This window comes from Primulina tabacum, chromosome 10 (genome assembly GCF_025594145.1).
Source record: "Primulina tabacum isolate GXHZ01 chromosome 10, ASM2559414v2, whole genome shotgun sequence".
In the NCBI taxonomy this organism is placed as follows: domain Eukaryota; kingdom Viridiplantae; phylum Streptophyta; class Magnoliopsida; order Lamiales; family Gesneriaceae; genus Primulina; species Primulina tabacum.
This window is the reverse complement of record NC_134559.1, coordinates 9,887,309-9,901,802: the sequence shown is the minus strand read 5'-3', so window position 1 is coordinate 9,901,802 and position 14,494 is coordinate 9,887,309. Positions and strand designations below refer to the sequence as shown.

The window sequence follows — 14,494 nt, the reverse complement described above, 5'->3', positions numbered from 1 at the left end:
TCACGTGAGTTTTTGCCATATTTTTTTTATAAGAGACATGTTCAATGAGAAATGTAAAAGAAAAAAAAAAGACATTTTTTGGTAAAAGTTTGAAGCAAATAGTAATTTTTATTCATGTCTTTAAAAAAGATTCCCAAAAATAAACTCATTTTAAAAATAAATTATTTAAAGAAACTACATTAAAAATATTTTTTTAGCCATATTTAAACACGCGCGAGCGAGCCTCCATTGCCTCTCTTGCCGCCATGGCTTCCACCATCTTCAAGTCTCTGATGATTCTCTCTTCCTTCTTACTCTCAGCAACACATTCTTTGCAATCTTCATCTGATTCACAATCCCATCTTTCACATATTAAAAGCTTCTGCAAATCTACACCATTCCCCGATTCCTGTTTCGATTCTCTGAAGCTCAGCCTCTCCATAACCATCCGCCCGAGCACTCTCGCCTTCCTACTCCAGACCTTGAAAACCGCCATAGCCGAGTCTTTCAAGCTTTCGGATCTCTTCTCCAACGCAGGGTATTCAAATCTTGTCGAGAAACAAAGGGGCACCATCCAAGACTGCAAGGAGCTGCACCAAATCACACTTTCTTCTTTGAAGAAATCCATTTCCCGACTCATTAATTCGCCCGATTCAAGAGAACTAAACGACGCCAGGACTTTTCTCAGCGCGGCTTTGACGAACAGAATCACTTGCTTGGAGGGTCTGAACACAGCCACGGGTTCACTGAAACCTACGCTAATATCTTCCTTAAGCACCGCTTACGAGCATGTCAGCAACTCATTGTCCATGATTTCGAAGCCTGGCTCGCCAAGCGGCGGCGGGAACAACCGGCGGCTCCTCGGTTTTCCGTCATGGCTGTCCACGGGAATGCGGCGGATCCTACAGAGTAATGAATATGATCCTAGAGATTTGCTTACGGTGGCAGCAGATGGGAGCGGGAACTTCACTACTATATCAGATGCTGTGAATTTTGCCCCGAATAACAGTATGGATAGGACCATTATCTATATAATGCAAGGAGTTTATCAAGAAAATGTGGAGATTCCGAGCTGGAAGACCAACATTGTTTTCATCGGAGATGGGAACGATGTTACTTGGATTACTGGCAGTAGAAGTGTTGCCGATGGGTGGACCACTTTCAGATCTGCCACCGTTGGTAAATCTTCAAATTTTCATTCATTTCAAATGTTTAATTTGATATTTTAATATTTCTTCAAAAATATAGTTTTCCAGCCTCATATATCTAATAATCTTTCAGCGGTATCGGGTGAAGGATTCCTTGCACGCGGGATATCTTTCGAGAACACGGCCGGGCCGGATAAACACCAGGCCGTGGCCCTCCGCATAAGCGCGGACCTGTCCGCCCTATACAAATGCGTCATCCTCGGTTTCCAGGACTCCCTCTACGTACACTCCTTCCGGCAGTTCTTCAGAGAGTGCGACATATTCGGCACCATAGACTACATTTTCGGGAACGCGGCCGCCATCTTCCAGGGCTGCAGCATCATCTCCCGCATGCCACTGCCCGGCCAGTTCACGGTGATCACGGCCCAGTCACGCGAAAACCCCGATGAGAACACGGGGATATCGTTGCAGAACTGTTCGATTTTGGCTACGGAGGAGTTGTACTCGAACTCGAGCGTCGTGAGGAGTTATTTAGGCAGGCCGTGGAGGAATTATTCCAGGACTGTGGTTTTGGATAGTTACATTGATAATTTCATTGAAGCAGAAGGATGGACTCGATGGGATGGGGATCAGGGGTTGGAAACTTTGTATTATGGGGAGTATGAGAATTTCGGGCCTGGTTCGGATACGAGTAAACGAGTTTCTTGGAGAGGGTACCGGGTGATGGATTACAACGACGCGTCTAACTTTACCGTATCGGAGTTTATCACCGGAGGTGAGTGGCTGGCGTATACTTCGATACCGTATGACGACGGGGTGTGATCTGAATTCGATTGAACCAACTTGTAGCTAGTTCACCAGTATAGCCAGTAAATTTATTTCGTATGAGTAATAGGCTCGAGTCACATTCAATATTTGAAATACATGTGTTTGGGCTAAAATTGTGTAAGTCCAATTTAATTGTATAAGTCCAATTTAATTATGCAAGCCCATCAAAATTTGACAGACAAATTAGATGAATTTCCATCGATTCAAATTGATTTAGATAAATCAAGAAGTGCTCGAAGAAGAAAAGATCGTGCGAAGAAACTAGAGAAGATCATGGGTCATTGGAGAGTGGAGAAAACCGTCCAGCGTTCAGCAGAAAAAGAGATAATCGACCAGAAAACAAAACACTGACAATCTCTCGCACAAATTCTAACAAACTCCCCAAAGAATTCTCATAGCTTTAGTCAATCGTTTTCATTCCAATTTTCAGTAGTTCAAATCATCTTTTTTCATATTTTAGCAACGTTGTTTAGTATATGTCAACAATTTGTGAATTCCTACATTTTATTGAAAATATTAATCATGTTAAGAGTTTATCTCTCAATTTCCAGAAGTGTTTCTCTAGTTTTATTTGTTTATGACGTCATATTTGTTTAGAATATCATAACGGACGGTCAAATTTAGTATCTACAGTCGTTGTGTTTTTAGAAATTAATTTTTTTTATCATTTTTAAACAATTTGGTGCATTTTTACACCTGAAATACCTCATGTTTCTTTGGAATTTGTGTATTCATTTGTACTAGGAAACATGTATATATATATATATATATATAATTAGGAAACATGATTTTTGTTGCCAAAGTGTTGTGTGTGGAGTGTATGAAACAAAAGAAGTTGGAAATTTGAATAGTAATGCAAATGAATAAAGCCTCAGAAGCTTTTTCTTGCTTGACTATGTCATATGGCTGGATGTGACTTTGTGGCTGCTAAACTCTTCCGTCAGTTTTTCTGGCTTTCTTCATCGGTTCTTCGAGTCGATTTTTGTTCGATCCATAATTATTATTTTTTTAAGCATTCACAAACACTGCGTAAACTCCTTGCAATTACTTTAATTAAGCTGAATGCACATGGCAGATCTAAGGCGATTCGGGTGATTCAGTGGTGCGTGGGAGGCGCTGTCCGTGTGACTTCTCTGGCAATGTATCGCTTACTCTCTTTCATGGTGTATTTCGGCAGGAGGATTCTAAATTAAATTATTTCAAATTCATAACTTCAATCCACTCTCATAGTTGGAATCCGAAGGATCTGTACGTCCTTAGAATGGTGCTTTCCAATCTAATGTTTCTATCCAAGTCTCAGTTCACTGGAGACAACATGGGATAGTCTACGGGAAATTTCCTACGGGTACAACTACGTAGGATCAGTGATTAAGGTTTGATCATTTTCACGTGATCCATAACGATTTATGTGGGCTTCACGTTAGATTCATGTATGATCAAATCTGAGTCATTCACGAGGCAGTGGGTATACTACCCCGCAGGGTCGAAGCGCCCAATATTCTTGTATCATACCACTAGAAAGATCTGTCGAATGAATGAATATTCATGGTACGTGGTATTTTCTTACAATATATCTGAAATCATTTACTTCAAGTTAACGTCTTTTAGATATAAGAGAAACAATTGGAGAGAAACTGAAACTTCTTGTTTCTATTATTCCATGAATCAATAATATGGCAGAGAGTTCATCTTTACAGTATTTATATGAAAGAAGAAATAAGAATGACAAAAAATAGAATGGTAAGCGTGGTTCCAATGTAGAAGCGTGTTTTCCTTTCGTATATTGTTTAATATGCCCCCTCAAGATGGAGCATGTATGTTGATGATTCCCATCTTGGACAGTAGCAGCTTGAATTGAGTTGGCAGCAACGGTTTAGTGAGCAAATCAGCAGTTTGCAATGCGGAAGCTACGTGCAGGAGTTTAATGACTTTGGCATGAAGTTTTTCTCGAACCAAATGGCAATCGATCTCAATGTGCTTGGTTCTTTCGTGAAATACCGGATTGGAAGCAATGTGGATTGCGGATTGGCTGTCACAGAAGAGAGTAGCCGGTTCAACTTGTGCAACTCCCAAGTCCTTGAGGAGTGAAATAATCCACACTATCTCACATGTAACACTAGCCATAGCTCGATATTCTGCTTCTGAGGATGATCGAGAAATCGTATGTTGTTTCTTGTATTTCCAAGACACTAAAGAATCCCAAAGGAATACACAAAACCCGGTAACAGACCTACGAGTATCAGGGCATGCTGCCCAATCGGAATCAGAGAAGGAATTGATTCGAAGATCATTCGAGGAGGCATAGAATAACCCCTGACCAACAGTTCCTTTGACGTATTTAAGGACATTGTACACAGCAGCAAGATGTGCTACTCTTGGTTTAGCAACATATTGGCTCAATCTGTTAACTGCATAGGATAAATCTGGGCGAGTAATTGTGAGGTATATAAGTCTACCAACCATTCTCCGATACTGGGAAGGATCTTCTAGCAAGACACTATCCTCTTGACTCAACTTAGAACCAAAATCCATCGGAGTAGTCCGAGGCTTACACCCAAGCATACCTGAATCAGTGAGGAGTTGAAGAGCTTAATGACGCTGACAAATGGAGATGCCTCGAGAAGACCGCGCAACCTCAATCCCAAGAAAGTATTTAAGGTTGCCCAAATCTTTCAGTTTGAACTGACCATTTAAGAAGACTTTCAAATTTGCAGCCTCTTCTTCATTGTTGGTGGCAATGACAATGTCATCAACGTATACAAGTAAGGCAAGAAATACACTACCCCGAGCTCGAACAAACAATGAACTATCAGCAAGTGACTGAGTAAAACCAATTTGGATAAGAGTGGATGAGAATTTCTCAAACCACTGACGCGAGGCTTGCTTAAGACCATACAATGACTTGTGCAACCTACACACTGGCTGTGATGGTAAAGACTCCCCCTGTCGTTGATAACCGGGAGGCAACGACATATACACTTCCTCATGTAAAGTACCATGCAGAAAAGCGTTGTTGACATCAAGTTGCATCAAAGTCCAACCACGAGCAGCTGCCTCGGCTAGTAAAGTTTTAATTGTCACAAGTTTAGCAACGGGAGAAAATGTTTCAAAATAATCAATACCCTCCTGTTGTGTAAACCCTTTGGCAACAAGGCGAGCTTTATAACGTTCAAGCGAACCATCAGCTTGAAACTTGGCCTTGTATACCCATTTACAGCCAACGACACTCTTGTGAGGTGGAAGAGAAACAATGGACCATGTGCCATTGCGTTCAAGTGCTCTTAATTCTTCATCCATAGCTTGTCTCCATTCCGGCTGAACAACAGCTTGAGCAAATGTTCGTGGTTCAATGATGGAGGAAATGTTATGAATAAAGGCTCGATATTGGGGTGACAACTTGGTGGGAGCAAGAACCGAAGATAATGGGTGAGCAGTGGAGGAAGAGGGAGCAGTGGAGATGGAGGAGTAACACTGGTAATCACGAAGATAAGATGGTGTATTGATAGTGCGGCATGAACGGATGGACTCACGGTGAGGAGTAATGATGGGAAGGTTTCGTTGAGTTGGTAAAATATTGTCAGAGAATAACTCAATATCAACTGGAGTTGAGGAAATGTCTTTGAAAGGAAAGGAGTATTCATGGAACATAACATCCCGAGAAATGTAAATTTCATTGGTGGTGAGGTTAAGCAATTTGTAACCTTTATAACCAGGGGGACAGCCAATAAAGACTGACCGAATAGTACGAGCAGTAAACTTGGTGCGGGTATGTGGGAGAGTGGAACCAAAACAGAGGCATCCGAATACTTTTTGAAGCCTGATTTGCTTGATTTCCCTTCACCATGAGGATGCGTGCTTGTGCCCTTAATATTGCTCTGATACCATTTTAGATATAAGAGAAACAATTGGAGAGAAACGAAACTTCTTGTTTCTATTATTCCATGAATCAATCATATGGCAGAGAGTTCATCTTTACAGTATTTATATGAAAGAAGAAATAAGAATGACAAAAGATAGAATGGTAAGCGTGGTTCCCATGTAGAAGCGTGTTTTCCTTTCGTATATTGTTTAATAACGTCAATAGTGAAATTCAAGTGAGAAGGAATTGATCCAAATTCGAACTCTACATCAAGTTAAGGTATGTATAATAAATTAAAATATATGGATAAATGATTTTTTTTTCCGAGTTTTGAGCATGTTAATATTATAAACTCGAGTTTGACTCGATTTGAATTTATTTTAATTAGTTTTGTAGTGATTTTATGTTATAATAATAAATTATATAATATTTTTGAGCCGTTTCAAATTTATTAATATATATAAAATTCAATAAAAAAATTAAATATTTAGGAAACGAAATTTCTTCGAATAAATTTTATTAAGCACATGTATAACTTTTCTTTCTTTTTTTCTATTTGTGGAGGCTAATTAAGAAACTAGGCCCATAAGGCCGAATATCGTATGAGTCTGGTTTGTATGAAAAATTCGAGTCCAATAACTTCGTAATGATAATGTATCGAACGTATGTGCTGCAACAAGCACTTTTTGTTTGAGTTTAGTGAGGGGTTTGTTATTGGTATTCGAGAACGAGATATCGTTCTAAATTTGATATCTTGATGTCAAATAGACTACAAACCTGTCGATGAAAACAACAATATTTTCTTTCTGTAAGAAGTCAAAGTCTCATCAGTATGAGTCAACATTAACGAGGGTTTAGGACATTAACAAAATGATTTTTGTTTGACTGTGAACTTAAAATCTAATCTTCTCAGTTTTTTTTTAAAAAAATTGAACTTTGTTTCGTGTATGTTTGAAGATCATTTTGAAAAAAAATTCGAAAAAATAGTTACGCTTTAAAAAGAATTTTTTACCAATGTTATTTTTCAAATTATGCGGTGTGTTTAAATCCTACATGATTAAATAATAGGTGCTTAATAATAAGATTGTGTTTGCTAAGAAAGTTTTTTCTACTATAACTATGCAATCAATTATCGGTTGTTAAGTAAAGTAAGCTTGAAGAAATTCTTGAGCAGATTGGGACCTCTATCATGTTGCTCGATAGCTTGCAAGCCGCATATGAACTTTACCATAATATAATGAGCTTCGGTTTGAATTCAAATTAAAAGGAATTTAACCAAATTCGAACTTTATATCAAGTTAAACCATAATCCAAAGTCCGAGTTTTGATTCATTTAAAAAATTAGCAGTGTTACGTTAGATTTGTTTGCATCAATTAATTAGTAAGTGGTTATTTTGAGTAAAATACTAGATATTCATTTTTAGAGTCATATCAAATTAATCGAGTAAGAAATTTGATGGAGCACAAGTTTAATTATTTATTGAAAGATTTGACGTGATATCTAAAAAGAGAGTAGGTCTCTTGTGAGACGATTTTACGAATCTTTATCTGTGAGACAGGTCAACCCTACCGATATTCACAATAAAAAGTAATATTGTTTATGGATGACCCAAATAAAAGATTCGTCTCACAAAATATGATCCGTGAAAACCATCTCAATTTTTGTCCCGAAAGAATAGGTCCATGGGGCCCAATATTATGTGAGTGTAGGTTGAATGAAAACTTCTAATTAAAATATATGGACTTCTTCTGTTTTCTTTTTTACTTTTTTCTTTTTTCTCTCACTTTCTCTTCTCTTTCTCTCGTAATATAATTTGTGTGTTTTGAGATTTTCTTTAGTAGTGTTTACCGTTTGAAGAAATATGATCAGTGAATAGAAAATTAGTGTTAAAAATCATAATGTTTCAAGCAAAATATTTTGTATTTTCAATACTCTGTCTTTTTTGTTATTAATAAAACATATCAACCTTCGAGTATTCTTGAGTAGACTATAAAACAATTTTGGATAGATCTGTCATAAATATTAATGTTTATCTTACTTATTTGTTGATTATATACTTACGATGTTTCGTTGTGATTTGTTTCAAATTTATGCTAATTTCCCTGATACCCCACAGGCATCACAAAATTGTTCAATTTCGAAAGAAATAATGATAAAATGTAAGCTTATTTATTTCATGTATAAGCAAAAGCATTCATGATTTACTAAAAAAAACATTTTTTATTTATATTTTTAAATATATATATATATATAATGCTATACCAAGGAACTCATATATCTAATCAAATGATACATGGCAAGTGTTTTCAAGATTTACTCCCAAAAGAAAAAAAAAAATTGTTTTCTAGATGTAACATGAATCAATATATAATGATTAGTCTTTCAAAAATACCAAGATTAGGCAACTAATTTTACACGATACATTTGGAGTGTTAGTGTATAATATCGAGAAATTTTTCTGTGTACTCATCTTCGAAGTGTTCTGCAGTTGCTTGAGGCAACAAAAAAATCTAACTTATTGCTATTCAAGTAGGTGTAATCTCTTATGTTCATCTGTCGTTTAATACGAGACTGTGTTACCACAAAAAGTTTAAGGAGATAAAATTATGCATCTGCTAACAATTATGACTTTTGGTCTATGACAACGACTTTATCTTAATAGTGCTGATATCATATATTAATATGAACTCCAATTAATCTAAGCTTTGGATAATATAAATAGACAAGCCAACATAATGATGTGAAACTAATTATCCCACTTATAATCAGATCAGTTAGGGAGCATTAATAATGGACTCGTCATTTCCAATCCCACAGGCTTTGATTATTTATTAGTTGACACGTTGTATTCATAACCACCATGTGCTTATGCTAAATAAAAACATTATCTGTTTGGATTTTGGCTGAGCCATTTATTAATTTTAATTTAATATTTGGTTTTTATTTTTACATACATATATATTTGCACGTGTCTCTCTTAGATTGATCATGAATAAGTCTTTTATGAGATGATCTTATAGATATATATTTATGAGATAGATCGACTCGGGCTATATTTGAGTGAAAGTAATGTTTTTGACAAAAAAATTAATATTTTTTCAAAGATCGGATCGGATATGTATCACAAAATTGACTTAATAGACTTTCTTACATAATTTTTGTGATTGATAATCGAATCTCGTCTATATATTACTTGGATATTTTAATTGGATAAAATTTGATTAATGTAATAATTTGGTTTCTGTCCAATTCAATAATGTATAGAGTCATATCATCATTATGTCAAAAATCAGATAAAATTTATAAGATGAAGATAACCTGATTGCATTAAAACAAAATTTTAATTAGATAATAAGAACCTTATCAAGACCCACTTGACTATTTACTCATAGCAAAAACTTGTGTGAGACGATCTCACGGGTCGTATTTTATGAGATGGATCTTTTATTTGGGTCATCTTATTTGGGTCATCCATGAATTCGGCCTCCTAAGTCCTAGTCAATAATTCGGTCATATTTATTAATATAGCGTAGATGTGACTAAAATACCAAAAAATAAAAATATATTAAATATTAACCCTAATTTGACCAATTTGATGACTAAATCTCAAAATGATATACGTGACCAGAATATTATTTTCTCTAAACATACATATAAAATTCGTGATGAGGGAGATGAATTTGCTCTATCAACCTCTCAGTATCTTTAGAGAATATTAAAACATTCAATATAGATATTTATGTGAGCATCGGTTGATGTGACATCCACGTATTGGATAACATCATCATCCAATGTGGGAACACATAAAATTCGTGATGAAAGAGATGAATTTGCTTTATCAACCTCTCAATCTGTATCGTTTGAGAAGATTAAAACATTCACAGTAGATATCTATGTGACCATCGACCAAGGTTACATCCACCTATTGGATGACGTCATCATCCAATGCGAGAACCTATGTGAGCATCGATGATGTGGCATCCACCTACTGGATAACGTCACCGCAGTAGTGCTCACATAGGTGTCCACACTGGATGATCACCATATATATATATATATATATATATATATATATATATATATATATTTATATATACACACACGAACCCAACTTCATGAATTTGATTATCAACCTACTATACTTTATATTGTAATCAAATGATTAACTATTTTGATTATTCATATAGCTAAATTAATGTATGTATCCATCTTATAATAGCTTGGTCTTTCACGCGCATACGCGTACACATAAGCACAAATTATACATATAACTATATTCTTAATCCAGTGATTTTTCTATTAAACGAGAAATAATCATGTTTTATATGTTTCAAAATTTTATTAATTTCAATACCGGGAAAAAAAATCTAGCCTTAGATTTAAAATTTTCAAGTCCTCAAGTTTATAAACAACAATAATAAAACCAAAAATAAATCGATAAAAATTTACAAAAACTATAATAAAATTAAACTTAAAATCTAATCCAGTGATAATTTACGGAAAAATTATACTCCACAAATCATCCTGAAAGTTTACATATTTAGGATTATGATCTTTTATTTAAAATTTGTTTTACTTCAATAACTTGCTTTTTTCCCATTTTTTAAAGGATGTCGATGAGACGATACATATTATTGACATGGTACTGAATATCACCTATAGACCCAATATTTTTTTGGCATTTCCAACGTCATCTATATCATGAGTAAGTCTCTTGTGAGACGATCTCGCGAATCTTTATCTGTGAGATGTGTCAACCCTATCGATATTCACAATAAAAAATAATACTTCTAACATAAAAAGTAATACTTTTTCATGGATGACCAAATAAGAGATCTGACTCATAAAATACGATTCGTGAGATCGTGTCACACAAGTTTTTGCCATATATCATTAATTACTCCAACAAACAAAAAAAAAATTTGTCGTACCAAAACCAAATCTTGGCTATCACAAGTTTAAGACGAACTTTCATGTTACTGACTCGATTGTAACAAACATCTCTCTTAAAAAAACCCGATCTTGGCTATGTAAAACATCCGAAGTAAAAACCAGGCTAATTATGGTAAATTTTCTATATAAACATGAACAGATAGATGAGAGGTTGTATACCTTTCTCGATCGTAAATGAATTAGCTGCCCTACTTCTTTAGGGCAGCTTCTATCAAAAGATGTAAACAAGCTGACCGCTGAGTTGACTTTGTCAACCTTTATTTAACTAACCACAATTAATTAACTTAATACCTTTGTTAAATGTATACAGTTGGATCATTAATGATTAATAAAACTTTTCGTGGAAATGGCATATATTCGTTGTTATTACATCATCATCACTATTATTTTTAGTTATTATGATGATTTATGATATACATAATATATCACTAAAAAGGCATCTTTATTGTCCTCACACGGTGTCTGAGTTGTGGATTAGATGTGTATTTGATTAATTGTCAAAAGTTTGATTCTCCGTATCTAAAATTTACCGGACGAGTCTGTCGTACATGATTTACCCTGTGTGGTTTACTTGGATATCGTTGTTCGTATGCTACTGTGTTTGGCGGAAGGCTTCCACAGTTAAAGAAGAAGAACATAAGTCCATAAATAGAACAAGCCCACAACATACATAATCCAAATCAATAAAAGAGAAAGCCTTAAGTGCTAAAAGCCCATGAAGAAGCCCATCCTTATACATAACTGAATACTGTTTTATTTGTTGTAACAAACAGGGGTTATGTGTCATTACTTTATTGGTTGTCTCAAGGATAAATGTGTAACGAGAATCTGAGAAACACATCTTGGAATGAAATTCGATTCTTAGTTCTCCTTTTCCGTTTCTCTATTTTTGTATCAGAGCCACCAAGAAATGGCTGACGCCTCTCTTGATCCTGGCTCCATATCATCACCGAATATTATCTCTACCAATCCTAACCTTCAACTCACCAATCCGGCCAATCAGCTAAACTCTGTTAAATTAACAGATGAAAATTATCTCCTATGGAATCTCCAAGTTCTAGCTGGGCTAAGGGTACTTGGCCTTGAAAATTTCATTTCAACCCACCCCTCTGTTCCTTCTCGTGTCATCTTCAGTGATGGAGCTTCGAAAATTGTCAATCCAGCATTCATTGCTTGGTGTCGTCAGGATCAACTCCTGTTTTCCTTTCTTTTGGCATCAATGAGTGAAAGTGTCCAAGCCCAAATGATTGGCTGTGATACTTCTGATCAGCTATGGTCTCGGGTGTCTACTCTTTTTGCTACACGCTCAAAAGCTCGAGTGATGCACTACAAGCTGCAATTGCAAACATTCAAAAAAGGGGATTTAAGAATGAAAGATTATATTATTAAGATGAAAGGCTTCATGGATTTACTTGCTGCTTGTGGTCATCCCATTTCAGATGAGGATCAAATTTTACATATCCTTGGTGGTGTGGGAATTGAGTATGATTCGGTTGTGGTGCATATTACCTCCAAAACCTATTCTCTCAATTTCTCTGAAGCTTGTGCCCTTCTCATGTCCCATGAAAGGAGGCTTGATTCTCACAACCTCAATGTTGCATCTCCACCCACAGCAAACACTGTTGTATTTCCTCAGCAACGGAAAATAGACAATCAAATTCCAGCACGTCAATCTTTTCTTTCATCCCACAGAAGCCGTGGTAGAGGAAGATTTGGTAGAGGAGGAGGTCGAAAACCTTGGTTCACTAACAATGGCAAACCAACCTGTCAAATCTGTGGGATTCAGGGTCATGTTGCTGAAATTTGTTACCACATGTTTGACAAAGAATTTGTCCCAACTCAACGTTTCTCAGGACCTCCTCGCACTTCTCAAGCTAATTCAGGAGCCTTTACCACCACTAAATCTGAATCTTCACCCGAAGAATGGTGGTACCCAGACTCTGGAGCATCCCATCATGTTACTCATGATGTTTACAATCTTTCCACTAAGAGCGAGTACACTGGAGATGGTAAGATACACATGGAAAATGGTGCAGGTTTGTCCATCTCTCACATTGGCAAGTCTAAATTTTCCTCCTCTTCTTCTTCTCGAGATTTCATTTTAACTAATCTTCTTAGAGTTCCTATGATAACAAAAAATCTTATTAGTGTGAGCAAATTTGCTCAAGATAATCATGTTTTCTTTGAGTTTCATCCTCTTTTCTGTATTGTGAAGGATCTAGCAACACAAGCAATCATACTCCATGGGACTTTGCATGAAGGTCCCTATAAGTTTGATCTCGGAAAGCCTGCCTCAATTTCCTCCTCACGGGCACTTTGTTTAAACTATGCCCCTCCTTCAGCCAATAATTCAGAACAAGAGTCACTCAATGATCGTCGATCCTCTCCAGTATTAGCACAATGGCATCTTAGGCTAGGACATCCCACTTTCTCTGTAGTCTAGAAGATTTTACGTACTTGTAATGTTCCTTTTTCCAGAAATGAGATTGTTAATTTTTGCAATGCTTGCGAACTTGGAAAGAGTCATCAATTACCTTTTTCCTCTTCAAACACTACTGTCTCTATGCCACTTGAACTAATCTGCTGTGATATATGGGGACCTGCTCACACCACATCCAGAAATGGCTCTCGCTATTACCTAAGTTTTGTTGATGCTTATAGCCGTTACACTTGGATTTACTTTCTTAAACTAAAATCTGAAGTTGCCCAAATATTCATGCGTTTTAAGAAACATGTTGAACTTCAGTTTGATAAAAAAATCAAGTGCATTCAATCTGACTCAGGTGGGGAGTTTAAATGTTTGACTTCTTTTCTTCAAAATCGTGGTATCATTCACCGATTTTCTTGCCCTTACACCTCTAAACAAAATGGCCTTGTAGAACGAAAACATCGTCACATTGTCGAAACTGGACTTTCCCTTCTTGCTCATGCATCCATGCATCTTTCTTACTGGGAAGATGCATTCTCCACTGCCGTTTACCTTATCAACAGGCTTCCCACTTCAGGTCTCCATGGAGTAATTCCACTCCAGAAATCGTACAACAAAGCTCCGAATTATTCCCTTCTTCGCACTTTTGGTTGTCTTTCTTTTCCCTGCCTCCGTTCATATAATGCTTATAAACTTGAGTTTCGATCATCTCCATGTGTTTTTCTTGGGTATAGTGATCTTCATAAAGGCTATAAATGCATCAACAGCTCCGGAAGAGTCTATATTTCAAGACATGTAAAGTTTGATGAACTCACTTTTCCATTTGCTTCTTCAAACTTTAACAGTTCAACCTCTACCAATACCGATTCAGACTCTTCTTGTTTATACTTACCGCATATCCAATCACCTTCATCTCTTCCCACTTCTTCTGAGTCTATTGTCTCATCCTTTTCTACCTCAAACTCCCAATCACCCTCACTACCCCCTGATACTTCTTCTGTTCCCTATTCTCCAGTGGCAACCGCTTCTCCTTCCCATGTGAATCACCATCCCATGATCACTCGTGCTATCTACAAACCCAAGGTTCTGATCACTACCAACTCAGCGGATTCTGAACCTTTAAATTTCAAAGATGCTCAAACCCATCCCGAATGGTGTATTGCTATGCAATCTGAATATGCTGCGGTGATGCAAAACCACACATGGACTCTAGTCGAGGTTCCTTCGAATACACCTCTCATTGGCTGTAAATGGGTGTTCAAAACTAAAACCAATCCCGATGGTTCAGTTGCAGGGCA

General features: G+C 36.5%; 1 protein-coding gene across 1 annotated transcript; it reads left to right on the top strand.

The window, feature by feature from the left end:
• The first annotated feature begins 224 nt into the window (after positions 1 to 224).
• Positions 225 to 2,054, top strand: LOC142506105 (putative pectinesterase/pectinesterase inhibitor 12). Its single transcript, XM_075619254.1, has 2 exons — positions 225 to 1,158; positions 1,261 to 2,054. The coding sequence occupies exons 1-2, from the start codon at positions 246 to 248 to the stop codon at positions 1,947 to 1,949; spliced, it is 1,602 nt and encodes a 533-aa protein (XP_075475369.1). The 5' UTR covers positions 225 to 245; the 3' UTR covers positions 1,950 to 2,054.
• Positions 2,055 to 14,494: the final 12,440 nt, after the last annotated feature.